This window comes from Scophthalmus maximus, chromosome 22, assembly GCF_022379125.1.
Source record: "Scophthalmus maximus strain ysfricsl-2021 chromosome 22, ASM2237912v1, whole genome shotgun sequence".
Lineage (NCBI taxonomy): Eukaryota > Metazoa > Chordata > Actinopteri > Pleuronectiformes > Scophthalmidae > Scophthalmus > Scophthalmus maximus.
The window spans coordinates 28,856-54,314 of record NC_061536.1 but is presented as its reverse complement, the minus strand read 5'-3'; the positions used below and the strand labels follow the sequence as shown (position 1 = coordinate 54,314).

The 25,459-nt window shown below is 41.7% G+C and overlaps 2 protein-coding genes across 5 annotated transcripts in view; both read right to left on the bottom strand.

Annotated features, from left to right (window-relative positions):
* rims3 (regulating synaptic membrane exocytosis 3) overlaps window positions 1-3,336 on the bottom strand; it is a 34,865-nt gene extending 31,529 nt beyond the window's left edge. Inside the window, exons 1-2 of one of the 4 annotated variants that reach the window (XM_047330251.1) lie at window positions 3,083-3,336; window positions 2,742-2,936 (exon numbers count right to left, since the gene is read on the bottom strand). The gene's annotated coding sequence lies outside the window, so the exon portion shown is untranslated. Of the gene's footprint in view, window positions 1-2,741 lie in introns of all 4 variants that reach the window. The other 3 variants (XM_047330253.1, XM_035620799.2, XM_047330252.1) reach the window with 3 other exon arrangements.
* Window positions 3,337-16,234: 12,898 nt separating this feature from the next.
* nup42 (nucleoporin 42) lies at window positions 16,235-22,906 on the bottom strand. The gene is made up of 7 exons (XM_035648416.2): window positions 22,603-22,906; window positions 20,452-20,794; window positions 20,277-20,365; window positions 19,044-19,120; window positions 18,533-18,619; window positions 18,360-18,462; window positions 16,235-17,852 (listed from the first exon to the last, which is right to left on the bottom strand). Exons 1-7 carry the CDS (start codon window positions 22,760-22,762, stop codon window positions 17,323-17,325), a joined length of 1,389 nt encoding a protein of 462 aa, XP_035504309.1. The 5' UTR covers window positions 22,763-22,906; the 3' UTR covers window positions 16,235-17,322.
* Between the last annotated feature and the right edge of the window lie 2,553 nt (window positions 22,907-25,459).

The following is a 25,459-nucleotide window of genomic DNA, read 5'->3' as shown; positions in this document are numbered from 1 at the left end:
AAAAGGATAATTATGTTTTATTCGAACTTGGGTCTTATTTTCATAATTTTGTGTTTTTAGCAGGTATAAAAAGGAATAATTAACTTGTTCATCTAATAAAGTGGTTCATCTAAGCAATTTTACACTTTAAACAACCACAGACAGGCTAATTTAAGTTTGAGGTGGTTTATCTAAACCACTTTATTTGGAGGTCAAACCAAAAGTGAGCCCGCTACTAATGTGCTTATCCACTTCTCATGAAAACTGTGTGCAGGCGTAGACACAGCAAGTATGACATGTGAAAACTGAAGTTCAACATGTTGTGTTTAAACTGATGGATGTTTACAACAGACAATAATGTAACCAACAGTTTTTTGTAAATGGGTTTGGTTAACCCGAAGATTGGTTTAAAACTTGAGCAGTCAGATTGACTGACTGCTCAAGTTTCTTCCCATATTGGAACCACATTGCATATTGCTATTTCAAGATCTCAATAATTATCTTGGTGAGTTTTAAACGTCTCAGTGTCGCACCTCCCCTCTCCTCACTTCCCCTCCCCTCCACTCCAAGCGTCGCACCTCAGCCACCTGTTCCGAGGGCTTGCGGACCTGATGTCCGTGCGCTCGCGGAGACATTACAGAACAGCAGAGATGTGTGGGGTGCTACTTAAATATCATAACTTTGCTTATTTAGAAGGCATTGAGGGTCAAAGTGTGTACACACTATCCACCTTTTTACATAAAAACCTATGGGAAGCAACCGCTTGGTGGAAAAAAAGTGGCCTCCAAAAAGCATATAACACAGGTCACCTTTGCTCCTGCAGCAGCCTCACACACGTATCAGGTGTGGATGGAATTTATTTTTTAGGACTGTGGTTGCAGAGATCAGTATTTCTTGGAAAAAGTACACCACTGAGATTTCACTGGTTGATCAGCTGACTAAAAAATACCAACTTCAAAAATATAGGTTCACAACCTTATGAGGCAATACTCTCTGAGTGTCTGTGTGTGTGTGCAAAAAACCTTTGTGTCTTATTAGCAAGTCCATTTTCAAGTGGGAAGTGAGGCGCAATCCATACCTGCCATTCATTGAAAACCAATCACATACCAGCTGTCCAGTGAATTGTGCGTTATAAATGGTTGTCCGCAAGTACACATTTATACTGTATAAAGATGCACCCACACACAGCCTGAAGCCTGCTCTTAACTATGATAATTGTCTGCTCTGCACCTTGGTTGTTTTCATTTAATTTTTCATTTCAAAGAAGAACCAGGACCAGCTACAGCTCTGAATGTGGTTAGATGCATTAGTGTGCGTGCGTGCGTGCGTGCGTGCGTGCGTGTTGCACTGGACTTCGCCTTTGCCCTTTACGGCTACCAATTTTGTGTAGTGTTTGTGAGTGTGTGCACGTATGTGCGTGTGAGTTGTTGCTCTTTGATGGAACATGATATAGGGAATAACGGTCTGGCCTTTGGAGTAGCCAGTTCATATGATATAATCTGACGCATCTCTCTCTACTACTCAGACCCAAACACATACATACATACATACACACACACTCACACTCACACACAAATACATATTTCCACCAGATTAATATTTCCGAAAAGCAGGAATCTGTCTGCTTTCTGAACTTCGGTGCAATTCATCGAAAATGGCTTCTGGAGTTTTGTGTAAATAGAGATGTAGAAACATGGCTTTCCGAACCACAGTGTTTTGTCTATTTCCAGCTTTTACTGTCTCAATTCTGATTATTTAGAGGATCAAGTGTGAGTCAGACCATGATTTTAAGAGTTGAGCACATTGATAATTATTCCCTCTCTTCTTAAAAAAGGGCCAAAGAGGGTCCACTCCTTCAGTGCCGGTTAATGCTCACTCTACTTCCCACCCTGTACACAAAAAATGACATGCATGTCAGAAATATCAAACAGCTTTTAGATTGTCAGATTTCCTAAACCACAGTCCAAAGGAGCCCTAACATACAGAAGCTCTGTCACTGGTTTCTGCCCAACATAAACAGTTCTGAGCAGAGACAACATTGTTGTGCTTGTGTCTGTGTGCATACATGTGCATGCAGCCATATGATACAATCTCACACCTCAGCATGCACTTGGCCTGACCTGAGTGCTGGCAGGAGGCATTACGAAACATCCTTATTCTCTACCCACACAGTCCCTCCCTCCCTTTACTGAACTTTTGCACCACATGGCCAAATCATAGGACAATTTGTTATCTATTTCTAAGCTTTGGTAAAATTCCCTATGGAATGTATTTAAATGTCCAAATTGGAAAAATACACAAAAACAAGAAATAATTATATCTAGAAGTACATAGGGTCAAAGTATAATCATAAACTCTTGATGCATATTATCTTGTGCATATCATCTCATATAACCAGATAAGTCCCTATGAACAGTTAACGAAATTGACTGAAGTGGGTGAGGATATTAACCTGTAAGCTTCATGCCATTTTTGGTCTTGGCAAGCTTATGATGTTACAAATAATATGAGTATAACATAAGGAACCCATTTCAGTCCAAGCTGGTTGTAGTAATCTAATCTGACCACCTCTGAGATCGGCCGGTGCGTTGTCACAATGAATGAATGAATGAAGACAAACTGCACCCAGTTTGAACCACGCTCCTCTTTACCATTGATCATATACCGAACTATTAATTGCACTATTTAGAAAATATCCGTCAACTGACGCTACTGCAACCCTCTGAGCCCTGCAATCAAGAAAAGGGAATCAGTGCACTCACCACTTACAGCAAAGGGGCGACGCCAAGGTGTGCAGGGGTCGGAAGTTGTCAAATAACTGATGGCTTCTGTCGTTTCTGTATGAATGTCATCGTTTGGGTTGTATTTTTGCTGCGCTGGTGTGCGGACGGTGGGTGGCTGGACGGTGTCTGCGCTCGGTGCTGCTGGTCACACTGCATCTAATCTGAGGCGTGCTACTGTCGGGAGAGGAAGAAAACGGGGAGGGCAAGGGGAGAGGAGAGGAGAGATGCGATTACTGGTTGGCCGGGGTGTTATCAGCGGCGTGACAAACAGCGACAACCTGTGGCCATGTGAAGCAAAAATGAGTGAATGCCGTGCGAACCCCAAATGGCGGCCCGCGGGCCAGGTCCGGCCAGCAAGAGCCAAGTGTCTGGCCCGCGCCGACCCTCCGCATATGTCATAACACGGCAACAAAGTAGTAGAAAAGTACTACTTCCTCCTCCCACACCATACACTTGATCTCCGCCGTCAGAAGACGTAGGAGCTCTCTATTGTCCTTCGCTAGGTAAAACTGCCTGCATCATGGCCACTGTGCGTGTGTGAGGCGCTCTGCTGCATGCAGCGTCTGAAGCTGGATTTGTGCTCGACGCATCGGTCTGTGCGCACGGCGGATGTGACGTCACAGAGGTTCACAGTTTGTTTATACTCGCGCTTCAGGCACGTCTGAAGTGCAGTCTGACAAAAGGTGTTGCTGCTGACAAAACACAATCTACACCCCTGGGACACACCATGGCAACGGTGACAGAGCTGGTGTTTGGTCGGTACACAGGAAAAACTGGAGAGTGTTTTTTCCAGAGTAAATATTATTTTCCTCTCAAGGTGTCATGATCTTGTGTTCTCATTTCCTGTTTTATTTTGAATTAGTTCATTGTGTTGTTTCACTTCCTGTCCTGTGTCTAGTTTCTGGTGTCTTGTTTTTTCCTGTGTCTCCTGCCCCTTTGATTGTCTGCACCTGTTCCTAATGTGTCTCACCTGTGTTCTAATTGCCCTGCCCTCCTTGTGTGTATTTAGTCTCTGTGCTTCCCTTTGTCTGTTGTTGGATCGTCTGTTTTTTTCATGTTGTCTGGCCCGGTCTGTTCCTGTCTGTTTCTGCATTTTTCCCCCGGTCTGTTTCTGCATTTTTCCCCCTGGCTCCAGTGTTTGGATTGCCTTTGTTTGCTGCATTTTGTGGACACCTTTAGTTGGTTTTCTTTTATTATTAAATATCTTTTCATCACCTTTGCATTTGGGTCCTGCTTCCTGTTCAGTTGTGACACAAGGAGTCCTATTTCATAATTTTGGAGTGTAATCATTACCTGCGACCGCTAGAGTGGGAGCAAAGATACAGATTCTATTGGAGTAATACAACATGACCACACCCACTAGTGGCCCTTCAATTTCAATTCTGCCGCCATCACACTCACAGGTGCATGTACTTAGAAAGAGCGGACATTTGCAGAGGAATCACAGACGACCTCTAACTTCAATTGGTTAACTTTACTCTCTGACTCTGAACAGAGAGTCTTAGTTTACTGTTAATGTTAGTCGGACAGTTTTTCCTTGAAGTTTGGGCAATGCAACACGTGTGTTTTACTCTGAACAGAGCCATAGTTTACTGTTAGGCGGACGGTTTTTTGGTGAAGTTTGGTTGATGCAACATGTGTTCTATTCTGAATAGAGAGCGTTAGTTTACTGTTAGGCGAGGTAAAGTTTGGTTGATGCAACACGTGTGTTTTACTGACCAGAGCACTGCACTGGGCTGACTGCTAAAACTAATTAGCATCCGCTGCTTTCAAGACACAAAAGCAGAACGGGATAAAACAATTACTGAAGCGGTTAGGGCTGTGCCATATCATACGGTCCATGATAATACAAATATACATTTTTACGTGATGAAAAATGTTTAATCTCGCGATATCAATGATATAGCAACGCAATGTCACAAGGCGCGTTTACGCTCCCTAGTGCGCATGCGCCGCCCGAACACAAATAAAAACCACACAAACCGACTACTTGAATGATGAATAGGCATTCCCCAAGGCTCCGTACTCAGTCTCCTCCTCTTCATCTCCTACATCCTCCCCCTCGGTCAGATACTCCGCCACTTCAACTTGGACTTCCACTGCTATGCCACCCAGATCTACCTCAGCACCAAATCACCCCACAACCCCCCCTTGATACGAGCTACCCACTAGCATGCATGCTAACGTCATGGCCACAGAGGGGAACATAGACCGCGATGAACAGTCAAAGAATGTGGCTGAACTTTTAACAGAGAAAGCAATGACAAGGCAAATTTCAGTCACGGGTCGTTTATTAATTGCATATTGGGTCGCACCTCGAAACTGGACAAACATTCAAGGCAGCACGACACTGATTGGGAGCAATATACGGGTTGATGTCTTGTGGTCTGTGTGTGTGTGTGTCTGCTGCCTGCTGATCTGCCACACTTGCTTTTTCTTCTTCCTATTTCCTTGAAATATTGTGATATAGTTTTGAGGCTACATCGCCCAGCCCTAGAAACAGTCGATATTCACATTGACATACAGCTACAGTATAAATAATTGTAACAGTCCTCCTAATGCACAAGTTGTTTTTTTTTGTTCTATTATAATTTTCAATTTCATAGCATAACTGATGCTTTGCAGTTTTTGATAGGGTATTTTGACCTGTTAAACACCTTTTGGGCAAGTGTTTGAAATGTTCCTTATTTTTATAATCAAAATAGTTTTACAACAGTACAGGTATAACATATCTGTTTAATGTTCGCATACTATGGTATTATTAATGTTGGCAGTTACCATGGCAATCTACATTTAATTGGAATTGTTATACTGTATATCTTAACTTGTAACTGTTAATTACTATAATTGCTATGTAAATGTGTGATAATGCAATTTAAATTGACTTTTTTTTCTTTTCATAAAGGATGCAGGTGAAATTCAGAGATCGTCAGAAGTACATTTGTTTTGAGGGGCAACTGGCCCTCAAATCCTTTTTGGATTATTGTTAATTTCGCACAATAACCTATAAACAACATACTTGGGATGTCAGTTTATTCTTTGCACAACTGAAAGAGGCTTTTCCCTTTATGCATGTTGATCAGAAGCTGTACAGTAATACTATTTATCTTTTTTTGGGTAAGGTCCATATAGATATATCAATGTCTTCAGCTCTATTAGCCAATAAAATGTTTTTAAGGTACCATACAAGCAACAGCTTGTATTGACTGTCAGAATGAAGGCTGCAATATCAATTATTTTAGTAATTGAGTATTGTACCAATTATTCCATCGAGTAATCTAATAAGAAATATTTTTGCTTTATTAAAGAGTGATAGTAAAATAAAGACTGGTCTCTTAAAAAGAACAACTAATTAGTTGCCCTTTTTAGAAGAATGGCAATTTTATTGCTTGAATTGCATTCAATCTGTCATCACAAAACCCATCTAGTGCATTTAAGTGCCTTATTACATTCTGGGTTTTAAAGAAAGCATTGTATGTATGCTGCTACAATCACCTTGTTGATAGAAACCTGTGGTGTATTGCTATAATACTCAGACTGCTGTTAAAATAATTCAGTACATGGCAGAAGTAGACAGGCTGTAGACTGTATATAATTAGAATGCACCTGGAAAGCAGCACCAAGTCAGTTTTGGGGTTATGATGTACAAGTAAAGATGACCTCTGATTTCTGTCTTGTTCTAAATTTTCTCTACAAATACACAACAGATTCATCAATTAGCTTGTGCAATCTTATTTTTTCTTCACAGTTGCCAAGAAATTTGACATTCCATACTTGGACTTAAAAGTTTATGATGATTCACAGACTGAAGTTGACGAGGATGTGTTTGAGTTTCTTGTAATGAAACAAGACCTTGGTGTGCTGGAGATTTGTTAACCCCAAAGCCCAAATCCTGATGATGAGATTCTTTTTAGCTTGGAGCCTCATATTCATCCATACAGTCCTGGCTAGCCTAACATGTTCTCAATATGTAAGACAAGCAGATATATCTGCTGAATTGTTTCTCATTTTTAAGTTATCTTTGTTTTCTTTGCTCATCTGTTCCACCCCTTCTGTAACAGTAGTGGGCCTAATCAAATCGAATGTGAAATTTTATGTGTTTAGCTCCAAATCACAACATTCATTGTCTCAAGGCACTTTACATAGTAAGGTCAAGACCTCACAACATTACTCATTGTCATTAAACAAAAGTCCTCTAGTAATGCATGTTTACAGTTAAATTGTGTTATGGTTGCAGTGTTAATCACACCAGTTAAATCTCAATATGATTGCTAGATTTGTTGAGCTCCCCTGCAAGCAGCTCCTTTGCAAGCTTGAGTGGAGACCATGAGAGGGACTCTGAAGACACCATTTTATTGCAGCAAAGTCCTGCTACATAAAGAGAGTGGAGGATACTCGTCTAGGTCAAGTAAGCTCTGCATATTTCCTTGTCTTTTTAAGCAAATGCCAAACTTAAAGATTGAGTGATAAATGACAGATGAATGAAAGTTGGTGACCATGGTGTGTTTTTATAATACTTGATATTGTAGTACCGTTTTAAACATTTCAGTGTTCTCGTTTTTTCATTCTCACTTGGAGAAAAAACCTGGAGAGAGGATCATGAATGAGAATGCTCGGACAAAAAGTTTAACAGATAGCAGAAGACGTGATATGGTCAAGATATTGGTTGCACATATGACAAGTGAACATGGGTATGTTGTCATATAATCATTGTGTATATATACACATCTGATACAATTTAATTTTGGCTTGACTGCAGTAAAACACCCCTCTTTTTGCATAAGGTGTCATTTACACAATACAGTAAACTCTCTGTGTGTATGTGTGTCTGTGTGTGTAGGACCAGTCCTTCAAGGCATGTTAAAGAGGACTATGCAAAGGGCATCACCTTCCTTGTTTCCAAACCTGGCCGATCCTAGGAGCAAGTTTGGCTATGTAAGTACATTAAAACTAAGTCTGGCCTTTTTACTCTTCACTTCTCTGGGACTCTTAAACCTTAATGTTTTAGCTAAGAATGTAAATATCTTAATTATTGATTTTCTGTTGGGTGATGTTTTCAGTTCAACTTAAGATCTGCTAACTTTTTTGTATGCCCACAATCTCTGCCATCAATCTCTGTTGGCCTTGATTAAACAATCTTATAACCTGCTCATTCAAACTGAATAACACTCTTTTAACTCTCTACTTTAGGTGCATTAATACAATGCAGAAGATGGGAGTGGGTATCTGGCATGGAGACTGGTATTTGTTCAAAAGGAAGCAACAGAACTCAAAACGCTTTACAATTCATGGCAACATTCACCCTTTCACACACACATTCATACACTAATGGCAGGGGCCACCACACTCTTTAATTGTTGTCTGTGAGCTTCTGTTAAGCCTGCTAGTTGTCATTATAAAAATTCTCAGAATTGTCACAGTAATTGACTCTGATTAATTACCGTATTAAGTATTCTCCAATGATTATTCCATCGCGTAATCGGATGAGAAATACCTTTGTTGTTTTGCGGGACAGTAATAATTAGCCATGCAAAACACAAAAAGCTTTGATGCAGAGAATACCAATGATTTTAGTAATCGAGTGACTCATGGAATCGGTTCAGCCCCAGTGGGAACCCTACTTTAAGTCAGAGTCCTGCACGGGTCCAGTTTTGCAAACCCGCACCTGTTCCGACCCGTGATTAAACTCTCCATAGCAAATCATTCAGCATGTTAGAAGATGCCGTATAATTGGTTTTTTATGCTACAGTCCCTCTACTTTCATAGTGCAACTGAAGCAAAGGTAATTCTCTCATAACTAAATGTATGGCCGTCTTTGTAGAGTTTCTGAGCCTTGTTTCTTATACAATAGGACATAATGTCATACTTGTATAGAGCAGACATACCTGGTAAACATTCCACCACTGTTACAGGTGGTCCAAAGGCTGATAGACCCCCCTTCAGAGAGGAAAACTGGCTAACCACAGAAAGACTGTGTTGTGAGGCCATTGCACTGATGAAGCATACAGCTGATGAAGCAATTTTCAAGGAGAAGATGAAGCAGACCTTCGCCTACCGCCAAAAGATGGTTCATGACCCAGTAAAGTCCTCTGAAATATTCACAGCATTTTCAAGATTCCTCGACATAGAAGGAATGGTATGTGGTTCTTCAACTGCCTTGCTTTGCCTTGAAACTGTCAGGACAATTTTTTCCTGTTTTACAACAACCTGGTTAAGGCTGTAATATCTCTCATGACGATAGTGCCACACCACATAGTGTTTACTGTTTTGTCTTGAATTATTCCATCTTGTCTGCAGATTGAGCAGGATTTTAGTCTGATGTTCAAGACCTGGTTCAAAATGCTGACTCCACAACAGAAGTGAAAAATGGTATGTTGGAATTAAAGGATTATACTAATGGAACGGAGGATTGTTTGTGAAACGAAAATGGAATGACTGAAGTGAATGAAAAAACTTGTGTTTTCAGGATAGGGCAGTGACATGTCATCCATTTTGATTCTTGTCCACCTTCTGCCACCGTAACCTCATGGCCGCAAGAGACCAGGAAAGCTCTCAGCCAAACAAGCCAGTGACTATCTTGTGAAGTTCAACAAGGTGAGGTTACACTTCAATAAAATTAGAAGAACTCTTCTGTACTTATTCCTAATCCCATTAACCTGTTTCTTTTTTCAAAATTATGGTCAAATGTTTATCTGTTATTTAAAGACCTTTTCTCAAACTGTTTGCCAACCGTGACTAATTTCATTACCAGACTAATGTAGTTCTTGTGTCACAGACTGGGACCAGCGTCCAGGGGCATCTGGACAGCATCACGGAAAGCCTTCAACCCTATCTGCTTGCTGTGGGGACCCAGAGGAGTGGGATTCACAAGTACTTCATTGTGATTGACGAACATGCAATACCCTGTAAGTCACCAGACTCTCTTGCCTGTTTTAATAAGCTTCTCAAAGCTCATTTTGTCTTCGGTACCTCGTACAACCAGGATCTGGCAAATGTGTACAACTTCTTGCAAACCACCATTTATGAAATAGATGTTGATACCACTAAGGTGAATCCTAGGGTTGCAGAGTTGAGGGCTCGGATGCTGCATTGAGTTGATACTGAAATGTTGTATTTTGAGGGCTATGATGCTGCAGTGAGTTGATACCGAGATGTTGTATTTTATTTGCAAAAGCCACCAGGCAAATGTTAATTCCCTGACAACGCACTTAAAGTTGGTTCACGGACTTTGTTCAGAAAAGTCACTTGTGACTTGTGATCACAAATGTGATCAGTTTGGTTGTTCACAAGTTTATGGCACCTTTTCTGGGTTTAGAAAGCATCTCTATAAACCACATGAACCATGTTCTGATCCTGGTGAAGGCCCTTCTACAACTGAAGATTTAGCAGAAAATAATTTTGATGACTTGCCATCAAGAAGTTCCCCTTCTGACTAGGTCCTTCTCAATAAGAGTCTTGTAGACAGCAGCGCTGCAACAGTAGCCAAACTTAAAGTGGCAGGTGTAGGTGAAACAACCATTAACTCTTTTGTGATTTCCATGGAAGAGATTGTTAATGATATCCATAATCAAGAAAAGAATCTGCGAAGAAGTGTCTGTCTTTACAGGAGCCTATCCAAAGTGACATTGAGTTTAAAATTGATCAGTGTTTTGAAAAAATGGAAAATCCTTTTGGTGTATTAAATTCTGAAACAAAGAGAAGGCAGTATTTTACAGGGAAGTGGGGAAGGGTAGACCCAGTTGAATACGTTCTTGGTACAAGATTTGATACCCTGTGCAATCGGACTACTGGAGCCTATGATCAGGTTGTTGTTACTGATAAATTTGTTTACATCCCAATTGTGAAAACATTACAGTTTATTTACAAACACCCTAATATAAAAGAGATTATGCGGACTGATTTCAGTTCAAGGGAAATCTTCTTAATGACTGGTGCGATGGAGATCTTTTCTTTTCACTTTATTCAACATAGAGTAAATTATCATCATGTAGAGTGAGTTTAAATATAAACACTGAATAGAGTAATAATAGCAACAAGAGTAAATTTTACTCTATTTAGACTGGCACCAAATGTTATATTTTTTAGAGTCAAATTTTATTCAATTTCAGTAAAATTTACTCTGACAATTTTACTGTGTAGATGAAGAAGAAATTGTGCTTTTAAACCTGGTTTCAGAAAAGCAACGTAAAAGAAGAAGGTGGTCTGTTCATCCTTTGAACGACGACAGACACGTCGGGGGCAGATTTCACGACCTCGCAAAATGATCTAGATCTGCACTGCGCACAACAGGAAGTGACCTCTAAATGACGTAACCGCTGCCGTGCGGACCGATGCGTCAAGCATAAATCCACATCCAAGTTGAACGAGAAGTATCGGTGTGTCTTTCGCCACGCTGTTGGGGAACGTAAGGGGTTGGTCCCGAGTGAGAGATCACTTCCGTGCTGGAGAAAGAAAACCTCTCCCCTGCTTCCCGATTCCCGACTCCGGTTTTGACTCTTGGTAGAAAAAGACCAAACAGCAAAAGAACATGACCTGCCCGAAGGTCTGTAATGTCACCGCTGTAATTAGGACCCACAGTAAATAACAGGGGTGTAATGGTTCACAAAAAGCACAGTTCAGTTCAATACAATACAGTGGTGTCACAGCTCGGTACGTTTACAATACAGCAATAAAGTAGAAATGCCAGAGAAATGTCCTTGATTTTTACAGATCTGGGTGATGAGACAATGTGCTAGGGACAGGCTTTCACAGCCAAGTAACGCTGTGCAATGAGGTACTGTGCCATTAGCTCTGTAGCTTTGTGTAGCCCTTGGTGTGCACGGTGCTTCAGACAGTTGGTTCTGTTTGGACTTTTATTTTAACTTACAAAGCAGGAATCCGCATCAGTTAAAGGTTCCCATCTATGGGGATAGTTTGTAGCGTGTTGCTCCGTATTTCTTTCTAGTTCCACCTGTTGACACGCTGGTTGATGTCGGCGTAAATGAGTTGACATGTCTGAAGTAGTCCTGCTGATGTAACCTCTCGTGTAGCAGATGCGACTTACCGTTGTTTTAATAGCATTACTAGCCATATTACCACGAGCTAGCTTAGCTTAGCGTGCCTCCCGGCTCCAGAGTGCAATTCAATAAAATTTTATTTGTATAGTGCCAAATCACAACATACATTGTCTCAAGGTACTTCACATAGTAAGGTCAATATTACAATATTACAGAGAAAACCCAAAAAACAAATCCCACAATGAGCATGCACTTTTACCAGGAAGAGATCTCTGGCAGAACTGGACTCAGTTGTGGGCGGCCATCTGTCTCGACCGGTTGGGGTGAGGAGAAAATGGGGGAGAGGGGGGAGGTGGGCAGAAAGGGTGGGAGAGGAGAGAGAGAGAGAGAAAAAGCTGTACAACCGCCACTTTAATCTCTACCAGACTGATAAATATAATTACAAAAATAGTAATCACACTTATAGATGCAATTATGTTGTTGTTACAGTGTTTTGCTTTGGGGAGGGGAGGAGGAGACAGCCCGCTGACGCTGCATGTTTCGTCATGTGGACTGTTTGGTTGAGCACAGTGGCTCTGAGAACATTATATTTCACACAATTTAAGCTTTATTTAGGATTACAACGAATCATTCGGTTGGCAACGTTTACCGAACCGAAAGCCTTCCTTTCCAAAAGTCTTATAGCCATTTGATATGACTCACATTGTTATCCTTTAAAGCTCAAAGCTAATTAGCTGAGAACTAAATAACAAAAGCTTATTAGCTTAGCTGAGGTAATTAGCTTTATTTAGCATGAATAATGAGTCCACCAACACTCGACAATCGGTCAAAATGTATCGCCTCCTCAAAGTGATAATAGAAATGTTTAAACTAAGTAAAGTGCTGTAACGTGAACATCTGTCTATAGTGCGATAGAATGGTAAAATCAAAATGAACCACCCACTGTCAGCGCTCGTGTTTGAGACAATAGATGATATACCAAATGATCCTGGTTCCATCAGTCTTGATCACTGTGCACTGCTTTCCAGAAAGTCACCAAGTACAAATACTTGGAAGGGGTATTTAATCCTTGCATGTTTTGTTTTGTTGTTCACATGTAACGGTGGCCCAGCCAGTCGTGTGCGTGCAGTGCAGTATGCATACACCTCACAAGTACTAGCGCATAGTGCTAGTACTTGTGAAATTTAGCTCCCTTGGTAGAGTGCCTGTCTCCCATGCAGAGGCCGGGGGTTTCAAGCCACCCCGTGACACATGATAGAGTCACATAAGAGTGTCAGTTTGTCTTCGCTGCTTGAAGACAAACGCTGTCTGTTCGCTGCTTCTCCGTCTGCTGCTGCCTTGTCACCTGCTCCTGCTGCCCTCGTACACCGGCTGTCTCAACCTCTGGGCATCGGCTGGCTGATCCCAAGGGCTTCACTCCTGGACAGCCTCCCTGTCCTCTGCCCCTACCTCACTAACCTCTTCAACTCCTCACTGTCCCATGGAACTGTCCCCTCTGCCTTTAAAACTGCCGCTTTCACCCCCATTTAAAAAAAACCTGGTATCGATGGCGCGCCCTCCTGCGGTTCGCCGCAGCTGCGCGCCGGTCCACAGGGAGGCTCCCTCCCAGTGGGGGTGTTGCCATCGGACCCCCCCATGGAGCGTCATTGCCGCGGGACGGCCCTGGGGCCCCCCCATTGAAGGTATTGCCATTGGACGCGCTTTCCGCTCGGGAAGCCCCGGGTCCAATGCGCTTTGCCATTTTGTGTGTCCATTTCACTGAACCTTTGTCCATATCATGGAACTTGTCCCCAATTACACTAAATATGTCCATTTGAAGGAATGTTTGTCCACTTTGGGCCTTTTTTGGCCCAAAATGCAATCACCGGGGTGACACCGATGATGGCGGGGGGCTTCGGGGGGTCACTGGAGCCGGTTCGAGTTGCAGACGTCCGATCGGACTGAAACTTGGTGTCCGCGCAGAGGGCCCCGGGCCCGACTGGCGGTCGAAGGTATTGCCATTGGACGCCGTGGTTACTAATGTAACCCTGGTCCACAAGGTATTGCCATTGGACACAAGCATAGGTATTGCCATTGGACGCACTGTCCACTTGGGATACCCCAGCTCCAATGCAAAGGTATTTGAAGTGAACGACTTTTGTCCATTGGACACCGTGGCAAAGTCTGCAAGGTTGCAGCCGTTTACCCCCCTTTCCAAGACCTCGGATATTGCCATTGGATACTGGGTGCCAACACTTGGTCAAAGTTCAGGACTGGTCAGTCACAAGTCATTGGCAGTGGACGTGTTTCCCCCCTCAGGACGTCTGTGCTGACTGGGCAGCTCGTGTCCATTTGGTGGAAGTGGCTCATCCGCCCAGCCCACCAAGTGGACAGAAGCCCTCGGCGGTGTTTGTCCAAGTTTCACGAAATGGACAAACAAAAATGACAAAGTGAATGAAGTGGACAAAAAGTCCATCAAGTGGACGTGTCGGGCCCGGGGGCCCGGGGGCCCCTGGGACCCTCCCCGAAGCCTCCAGCGGTCGGCGGTGTCGGCCTGTGAATTTTGGGCAAAAAAAGCAAATTACCCGGAATGGACCAAAATTCCTTCAAATAGACATATTTACTGTAAAATATGATCATTTCCATAAAATGGACAAAAGTTCCATCAAGTGGACACATAATATGACAAGTTCCACAAAGCGGACAAAAAGTCCAGCTAGGGGACAGGTCGGGTCCCCAGTGTCCAATGGCAATACCCAGGACCCCCACTGACTTTATGCCATAAACACACAACACTGAAACCCAGGTCCTTACCCTTGCAGGTGAAATATGTGGCACTCAGTCACCCATGCAGCCAGCCACTCAAATAGGCACAAATCAGATGCCTTGGTTCAATGCCGTTTCCCATAGGCGAACCGCTGTGGCGCAACACAATCAATTCTACCTCAGGATTCATTTTTCCAATTACTAAGCTTCGTTCTCTGTTTCCACAGTAAGGAGGGTCGACTGGAATCAGCCCCCATCAAACATTTATATCAGCACTGAATCCGAATCAGCTCATTGGCAGTCTGTGGAGCAAGGGGATTGAAGCGGTGAAAGAAGCATCAGTTGCTGTCATCAGCTGATGTAGTGAACACAATGGCTGTGTTATAGCAATGAACACAATGTGCATGTTTCCACGCCTTGTCATTAAAAAAAATGCTGATCTGGAGAAGCCTGCAAGGGAGGAGGAAATTTCAATAGCTGCATGCAGGCTGAAGTTATAATTCAAAGGATTGATCCGTTCAGAGCTCAACATACAGTACATGGTCTAAATAGGGAATCAACAAGACAGCCAGACCCCATTTCCCCTTTGGAAAAGTGTGTTTAATGTATTAGAGCCCCATATACAATATGTCTGGTCAGTGTAGCAGGAGTCATGTCAGTCAATTGAATTATAGTATATTCTGTGGTATTGTGACTGGGTTTGTGTAAGTTATGATTTCACAGGAAGGTGGGGCTGATTGGGGATTAAAGGAGGAGTGTGTACAGTATGACAGGTGTGTGTGTGCATATATCATGTCTCCAAATCGGGAGGAAATGACTGCATTCACAAAGTATAATTCTCAATATTTAGCAAAACAGGACAGATCAGTAAAATTTAATTATTTCCGTAATCTAATTTAATTGCACAACCGGAGGTCTTAATGTACTCGGGAGTGAGTCAAATATTTTGTGTTTGGCTGAGTGTGTGCATGCAAGTCTCCAAAGACTTGTCCCTCATATTGTTCTGATCAGTACAGCTCAAGCACACGTTGCATAAACACAGGGGGTCTGGCAAGTTGATGCCCCAGCAGTCAGTGATTAGATCTGCTTATTCACGGTTGTGGATATAATTCACAAATGTCCATATTCTCAGATATGTACAAGAGTTACAACATAGCAATTATAATAAGTTTCACTTTTGTTTAGAAGGGCTGAAACGATTCCTTGAGTAATTTGACTACTAAAAATAATAAATGCTTAATCAATGTTTAATCAATGTTACTAACGTTGTAACTCTCACTGTTTCTACCCGGATGATTATTACCATCGCACAACGGGCTTCTGCTGTGGACACATGCAGTGAAGATTTAGGAAAATCAGTTTCTGGCAGACGATCACTTTTTGGTATCACACCGGAGCAGACAGCTTTGGCCCTTGAGAAAATATATCTCCCTCCTCCCCGACTACGGTCCGGATGAGGGCAGGATAAAATATCAACACTCCCCTCAATAAAGCTAATTTATTTCTTATCCGATTACTCGATTAATCAATGGAATCATCGGTAGAATACTTTATAACGAAAATAATCGATTGATTCAGCCCTTAATGTTTAGATTGTCTCTATTTTAATTGTTTATTAATGTAAAGCATTATTTATGTATATCTGCTAGTAAGCTGGTAGGTAACTGCACAAGGACTGGGAGAGAAATTTACATGCACACCGAGGATGGCAGTCAATGTTGTTACCAATTATAGGTTTGTACAACATTTTATTAGTAATGTGCACTGTGCTTTTAACCAGGACATGAAATATGAACTTGAGATTTGACTCACGAAAACACACACAGCTCAATTGCATCTCTTGCTGATATCACAAACTCCCTTTCATTTGAAAATATGCCCCAGTCAGCAGGGCTGTGGCCTCTAAGGCAGCAGAAAAGCTTATTGGTATCTCTTTGTCGCTGTATTCCTCTCCTTGTGAACACCTAATGAATATATGCATTGGATAGCTTATTCGTTCATTATGATCTGGAAACCACCACAAATTCCTCTCTTTTACTGGATGACGACCTATAAGCTATTGTGATTTAATGGTTCTGGACTCATAAGCGTTGGATCAGTTATTTCAATAGTTTGTCACATTACAATCTGAGTAAAAACATAAACAGAGGCAGAAAACATACTTCCTTTCCTTTTCAAATTAGCCCTTAAGTAGTTATTTACACTTGTCTAGTATCTCTTTGTGAATCGCTTAACTGTTAAAAAATGTTGAGGTGTTTTGGGGCTTGTATTTCGACACGCTCGCCTGGCGGAGATGTGCAATTACAAGCTTTACAAAAGCAACTCCCCTGATGAATGTCAGTAAAAATTACTGATATTTTCTCATGGGCATTATGTCTGAGGTTAGTATTGTGCAAATTAAAGTTTCCAACCCAGTTCAATGCAAGTTTTGTTGAGCTTGAGTTCAGTATACCTTTACTCACACTCAGAATTCTTCCTCATCAACTTTTCATCTCAACAGATGGTAAAAGCCAAAATTGCTTCACAGCATTCAAACTACATATTTCAAGACATTCCATAACCCAGAAGTCCTTTATAACGAAACACAATCCAAAAATCCATATATGGTCTACTGTGCAGTTGTACACGATGTATACTTTGGACATACACAAAAATCTTAAATGGAACCTAAACATGTTTAAAAGTTGTAAGTATTTTAACACCTGCCGTTTTAAAAAAAACATCGTATGAATTAGGTTGAACAAAAGCTCTATGCAAATTTTTTTTTATAAATTATACTGTATCTTTTGATTTAAATTTTTTTGAAAACTTTCCACACATTATACTACCAGCATGTCAGCTGGAGGAGGTTTTAAAGGAATCTGACCAAGAATGAACCTTTTTGCCTTGAACTGATTCAGTTCCTCTGGAGTCAGATTGCTCTCAGGTGAAAACAGACTGTCCGACGAGCCGCCGGCAGACCCGGCTCCACCTGCATGTGGAGCAGCAGTTGTCCCAAATCCTCCAGTCATCTTTCTAAAAACGCTGCCGCTTCCTGGTGCAGAAGGTGCTTCAACACCAAAACCACTTCCAAATCCTCCTGCGGTGTTCGCCGTAGACGAGAAGCTGAACCCAGAGGCAGACCCAAATCCCGAATTGGCAGCTGGTTTGTTGGTGGTCGGCACAGCGAAGGAGAAGGATGAAGCTGAGGGAGCAGAGGAGGAACCAAATCCAGAGGGAGGTTGTGTCGGAGCTGCTATGGCATTACCGAAACCTGCTGAAGATGATGGTGCAGCCGAGGAACCAAATCCACCACTTGCAGCAGAAAAGCTGAAACCGCTGCTCTGCACTGGAGCTGGGGCTCCAATGCCTTCAAATAACACAAGAGCAGAGGTTAATAAACATTTGATTACCTGATCAGCATATTCAGGATAGGATAGGAAAATAATTACCCACTTAAATGCATTTTATTCAACAAATGTACATTTCAAATACAGATGCATTAATGTGCTTGGCTTCACACAAATCAGCCACTTGACAAGACTCAAAACACTATACAACGTTTCATGAGAGGTGACGGCTAATTTAAAGCAGTAGTTCTTTCTTCCAGGGAGTTAAGATGATAACACTCTCATGTGTCTGTTGAATAGCTACAGCCAGCACCTGGCTATCTAAGCATAGCAAAAAAGACTGGAAACTGGGGTGAAAGGTAAGACAACCCACATACCAGCACCCCTAAAGTAATAAATAATATATATTATTCATTTTTTTTAATTTGTAGTTTTACAAGGGGCTTCAACTGGGCGAGCGGCCTTTTTATTTGATACTTTGCAAGAAATCAAATTAGAGTATGTCCTATAATAAGGCAATTCTTTACCTTTGTTTCCAACTTCAGATGTAGAGGATCCAAATCCAGTCGTTGTCATTGAACCAAAGCCAGTTGAAGACGCCTGAGGTGCTGGGTTGTTTAACTCTGCGAGCTGCAAGGAAAGTAGATATACTAAATATCAAAACATGTTCACTGTGTGTGTCTGTGTGTGTGTGTCTCACCAAAGCTGTGCGGGTGGCTGGATTCATAATCTTCAGGTCCTGCACTCTGGTTTTCCACTGGTTGAGCAACTGATTAACACCATTCACCTAAACACATGAAATGTGTATTTCTTAGACTCAAAACATCTTAGAATATCTGAGGAAATAGAAACGTTTCTGTTTAACTTGTCATTATGATGTTAAAACTGATTGCACTGTGTAATGGCGATAGAAAACCGACACCATCCATGCTTATATTGGTCCACTATCATCCTTGCCATTAGGGATGCACCGAATGTTCGGCTGAAAATAGCAAAAAAAGTGAAAAGTGAAAAGACTGAATAATTTTTACCGATTTGAACACGATCGAAAAGCTGCCAATGTGGAATGTGGTGGAACAACATGTCAGCAGTGTGGAAGCATTGAAAATGTCAGAGAATGACACAAAAAAGCTCATAATCTGCCTGCGACATTTATTGCAAACCATTGGGTGTTAATGGAGAAACTTCAAAAAGAGCAACACTTTACTTACATAGCCCTGTAGATCCCCCGAGGCTCTTGTTGAGTAATACTCCAGCCTGAGCTCTTCTGGAGAGAGATCGGTGAAACCTGAAGAAAACCAAAACATTTTTGGGGGGTAATTGATTTAATAAACTTGTCATTTACAACTTGAGTTGTGGCTTCAAATGACAACAGATATCATATAAATTAGAGATGTTCCGATCGCGATACCAGTATCGAAAATTGCCCCGATACTGCGAAAAACGCTGGATCGGGCATCGATGAATGCGCGAATCAATATACCGATACGATACCACATCTTTAAAGTAGTTCCACCCACATAAAATGGAAATTGCTAACATTTTCACTAGCTTTGGCTAACGCTACACTACCAGAAGTCACTTCTTCGCCACTCTATAAACAGTACTTGCTGTGATCAGCACATAGCAAGTGCTGCTTTGGAGCAACGAAGAAGGGGTTTCCAGGTGTGTACATTAGCCAGAGCAAGGGAAAATGTCAGCAATTTGCCAATAAAGTGTTTTTATTTTTGGGTTTAGTCTTTTTCTTTCACAGTAACAGTACAGTACAAAACACATCGCTGTTTTACTTGTGGGACTATCCATCGTGATGTTATTTTTCTAGGGATCCCGATCAAGTTTTTTTTGCCCCCGATTCGACCATTTAATATCGAGTATCTGCCATACCGAGTCCCGATACGATACTTGTATTTTCCTAAGTAATACAGTTGCACAGTGCACACTAAAGTTTTGAAATTAATCCAATGTATATGCTTCACAGTTATATAGCCCAGCAATGCATTTAGAAAAAAAAATCTGCATCCAAGCTGTATTAGCATGTATTATATATATATATTTAATTTGTGTTTGTTCTTTACCAAGAAAGAAAATCCAAAAAATATTTTTAAGGCTCTCATCACAATTCAACCTATCAACGGAAGTTAGCCATGTGCACGCGGAGCAGAAATTCTCACCTGTGAAGCTCAACGGCTGCAGCGGTCTACAACCAGACCATCTTGCAGCTGACGTGAAACTTAGGATCGGGCCTACGTATGTGGTCATTAAAGCAGATCACTATCAGTTAAAAATGCCTTGATTGGTCCAAATACCCTTTATTTTTCTAAATGCACTGGTATCAGATCAGTACTCGCTATGGCAGACACACCAATACAAAGTAATCAGAATCCGGAAGAGAAAAATGGTATCGGAACATCTCCCATATAATTACATATCTATTTCATACAGACCAGATAAAGGGGTCTTGGTGCTAGAATAACACGAGAGGCACCACTGCTGTGAACTCTCCCAAATCTCCATGTCCATCTGAATGATCTCCCTGGGTGAAACACACGTCACATGACTTTACTTCTCATGACAGATGAACATTAAGATGAATTATTTTCTATACACATGCAGACTCACAATTTCTTGACATCATCCTCATCACCAGCTGTTCCTCCTCCTCCTCTTCCTCCCCTGTCAAAGAAGCTGGGAGTATCAAGCGCTGAAAATCTGTTTTGAGCAGAGAAGCTGAATTCGGAGCTCTTCACATTATCTCTTCTGCCTCCAACTCCACTGCCCCAGTCATTCCCTCCTCCTCCACGGCCCCAGTCATCCCCCCCTACCCCCCCACCTTCTCTTCCCCAGTCAGTTCCTCCGCGTCCTCCTCGGCCCCAATCATCACTTCCATGAGATGATAAGGATAAAGGTTGGATGTAGCTTCCTTTTTGGTGGTCAGGATTCACCCAAACTCTGTTTCCAAACCCTGAAACACATGCAAACCCAGATCAGCCAATTTTGGGGGAAAACAGTTTTAACATTGCAGTCATGTCTGTGGAGATGCTCATTCATCCAGGTCATAGTTATCCACGAGGGTGGGAGTTTCTTCTATCGTCTCTGTATGTAGAGTATGATAATGCTAACATGGCTGTCCACCTTATTCAAGGAATTCCTACTGTTTCTTCTTTTTAACAGCACGTTCTGAATGGACTACATGCACTAGGCTTCTTGACGTACTTCCGTTTCAGAATAATGCTGCTTGTCTTTTTCCGGTCTGTCCGTTACTGTGTTTACTCACTACTTCATTCGGAGTTTTGTCACGAGTGTACAAAGGAAAATGTCGAAAATGGGACATTTTCAAAACAGATGAAGAAGTACTGGGTGCACTGCTCTTTTGGCGTCATTTAAGTTTAATTGTGTAGCAAGTTTTCATGGGTTTCCATCCTGACCTGAGAAAACGATGGCTGGTAAACATAATTCGGGATCATTTCGCTGTCACCTCTCACACGAAGGTCTGCAGCAGACACTTCGTAACCGGTCAGCTAACAAAACAGCGCCATTGTTGAACCGGACTGGAAACAGTTGAGCAGTAATAAGTAGAACCCGGAAATGGTTATGCAAGTAGCCCATTGAAGAGGATTGAAAGTCAAAGGATTGAGAATGCCATATGTTGTAGTAACTGTAAGCCCCCCCCCCCCCCCCCAGTTATGTTGGTGATTTTGGCATACAGAAATAAAATTAACTTGAGCTACATTATATTTGTCAGTAGATTAACAGCAAACACTGTTACATATTAAACAATGTTTTATAATTTCTTTGTTATCACTGCATTTAGCAGCCTGGTTATGTTTGCACTCTGTGAGTTTGATGGAGGGATGGGGCCTGGGAAAATCTGATTAAATTTAGGTGCGGATTCGGATTAAGGGGCATATCCAGTATTTTTGTTTTTTGTTTTAATAAACTTTATTTAAGTTACAAATGCCTGAGCCTCTATACTCAGTGCTTTTTCTATCACATATCATTCACACACTGATAAACAGCCATCATGGGCGATTTGGGTTTAAGTGTCTTGCCTAACGACAGATGACTGGAGGAGCAAGGGATAGACTCTGACCTTCTGGTGGACGACCCTCTATTCTCCCGAGACCACTTCCTTATTTCTTTAATATTTCTACTATAAGAACAATACAATCATGTTGTAAAAAAGTCCATGCCTCTATGCACACTCTGGTAGTGTTTATGTTCTGTTTTTTCAAAGCTGACTGCAATAGTATTTCTGTGTTATTATACAGTGTTCTGCTAGCTACAGTTGTGTGCATTTAACTTGTTAGATTTATGTTTTGTATGCACTTCTTACATACCAAGTGCTTGTAATAATAATATAATAATCGTTTCACAAATTTTCAATATATTTTAAAAAGTCATATCTAGTTGTCTAGTAAAACTACTTGGTAGAAAAATCCCAACTTTAACTCATGGCTGTTGTGTTTGTTTTGTCTGTTAACACTGTTTAAACCTTCAGTTGCTTGTGCAGGAGGTGAGAAGTGTTTCTAATATTCTGTAGCACCGTATTGTTATTTGGTGAGGTAAATACTTGAGTCGACCAAATCACTAACGTTACGAAAAAAAACACCACAATGGCGCAGAAAAGAAAGTTAACAAACCAGCGACACATAATGAACCAGTAACAAAGTTAACTTCGACCTGGTAACTGTTCCCACACAACAGACCTGCTTACAGAAAGACTTCACTGCGAGAAGATAACGTTTAGAAAAGTTTTAGTGTCAGCGTTACCTCCACCTCCTCTGGATTGCTGCTGACCAGAGGAGCGGCTGTAGTTGTTGTATCCTCCTCCTCCTCCACTACCACCTCTGCTTCCTCCTCTCGGGTGCTCATTCCAACATTTGTCACCATAACGACAACGGCCCTGAAGAAAAAAGCTGCAAACCGTCATTTTCAGTCCGCGTTGGCTGTGTCAAATGCTGCGTTTTACCCCCTCTGAGCTCCCATGTATCTCCCACTCTCCACAATGTTTCCGTGCGACTCACTACACGGCACCGCTCATAGACCACAGCCAGCACGCTCGAGTCGCAGGAGATTTACGTCACACTTCACCAGCGACCGCGAGAAGGGTCTATTTGCAGCCGCCAAGTATCTCAAGCCCCGGCTGCCCCGCTCAGCCTTGAAGCAAAAACGACATGCTGGCCACTCGTGGTAGTACAGCGAAAGAAATCTCCTGTGGACCCAAAAGGATTTTTCCCATAGACCGCAATGGTAAAAGATTCGCCTCTCAAACTGATAACAGGACACCCCCAGCTGTGAACATGGTCCTTTATTACTTTTTGTATTTTAATTTTTTTTTAAATCATGGTGTTTTAATCTTTGTTAAACTTTTCCAAATTTCAGAAAAGCCCAAAAAGTCCTATTTCTGTCAGTGACGTCACCGCCGCGATGCGAGCTGGGTAGGCGCGGTCACGCCGAGTCCCCGGAACAAGGATTGTTGCTCGGTTACGGTGAACGTAGTTCATGTAAGTGGAGTCAGTCTGGTACTGAAGACTGATGTCAGGCGGAACGAAGTTGTAATACATGTTGGTCGGATGGTTGTCTCAAATTAAATATGTTTGGCATAAATGTATTTCATGAAAACACCTGGTTCTGCAGTGATGTGGAAATATTCTAAACGTGGAACTGTTTCATAACAGAGTCACCATGCAGCTTCCAATTCATCTACATATCTGGTGATGTTGTGATATCAAATTAACTATAAACATCCAAAATACAAATTATTATCACCATTAATAAAGTTGAATTTCACTTACAAAACACAAATGAATCTCATGTGATAAAAGATTTAATTTATTTTGAATCCATTATAAACATCATATTTGCTGTACTTCAGTCCACATTGAACATGCATGTGATGTGACAAGTTTGGGGTTGATAGTGACTAGAAAATAAAGATATTCATGAATATATGTAAAATCAAAAACCTGAGGAGGATCAGAGTGGTATGGCTCTGAAAAGACTTATCAGTGTATCACTGGTTCAAATAAACATATTGCATCTGATATGCTTCATCATATATAAAGTATAAATAAGTACATTGTGAATGAACTCAGCTCATGAACTCAGCTCAGCCCTGACTGCAGCAGGCAGCTGTGGAGAAGCACGAAACATATCAGCATTAACACCATACTTGTCATACAAATACATTGTTCAATATAAACAGGTAAATAACTTATTCATAAAGCCCCATTAATAACTTTTCCAGACACGCACACAGGCACTCACACACACACAGCATCAGTGTCTCAATAAAAATGACAGAGACAGAATGAACTCTTCTTACCAGGTTGTGGTTTGTTGTGGAGAATCAAATGACTCATTTTCACTGGTTAATATTTAACACGGATTAACAATGAAATCAACGATTTCAGAGATTTTATAAAAACTTACTTTTCACATGAACTTCGTTGTCGGTCGCTGTTGCCATCTGCATACATCCTTAGTTTCACGTCCAAGGCGAGTCCCGTAGAAGTCTGAGTAAACATCCGTGAAGTCCGCTAGCATAGTATGTAGCGTAGCATCGCGTAGCATACATGGACGCGAGAGAGATCAAGAATGCGGTTCGCTCGTCCTCATAACCCAGAGGCACGACAGGAGACACGCATGTATTAAACGGTGTTTCCGTGGCAATGCTATAATCATCTAATTGTGTCAAAATGGCTCCATAGCACCCCCCCCCCCCCCCCCCCCCCCCCCCCCCTCAAACTATTCAAAGTCAATGCCCCCACCTTTAACTTTGACATACATAAACGACATTTGGTGAGTATCATGTCCGGACCTACAAAAAAGCCATGACCAACAGGAAGATGGCAAATTTGAATATAGTTTGCAAAATTTTAACTTTTCAGAAACACGGTCGCCATGACAATGATTTACTGACATTTACATAAAAACGTGTGTTTGAGGGACTTGGGATGCTTTGAATCTAACGAAACTTGGCTGCCATATCAACAGTAGCAAATTCTTCAACGTGCAATAGGTCTTAAGTCTAATACTGTCAAAATGGCTCCAGAGCATCCCCTAAAAGAAATTCAAAATCAGGCACGTGTATCCTGTCAGGACCTACAAAAAGCCCAGGGGGACCATGACCTCTGACCAACAGGAGGTCGGCCATTTTGAATTAAGTGTGCAAATTTGGTGCTTTTTGACGCATTTTCTGAAATCATTCTTTAACAAACTCCTCCTGGAAGATTAATCACATTGACTCCATATTTGGTCAGTGTCATCTACAGACCTTTATAATGACAAGTTATCAAAATAATTGTATTCACTGGAACGGCATGGGTGTGGCCTCACCGCAAATTTGGATGGTCCTCTCTAACTATGGAGTCAGCCATTATGAATTTTGTGTGAAAAATGTTGTGCTTTTTAAAAAATAAATTTGCGCTGCTCCGACCACACAACCCGCCAATGTGCATAGGTACTCAGGCCCGTCCAACGCTGCATGCCGTTTTAATTAGGGCCCTGAGTCCCTTTGTCATTTCACACGTCTCATAATTTAACAAACTCCTCCTACAGATTTCACATGAGCAACTTCAAATTTGGTTTGTGTCATCTAAACACCTATGACATGAAAAGTTATCAA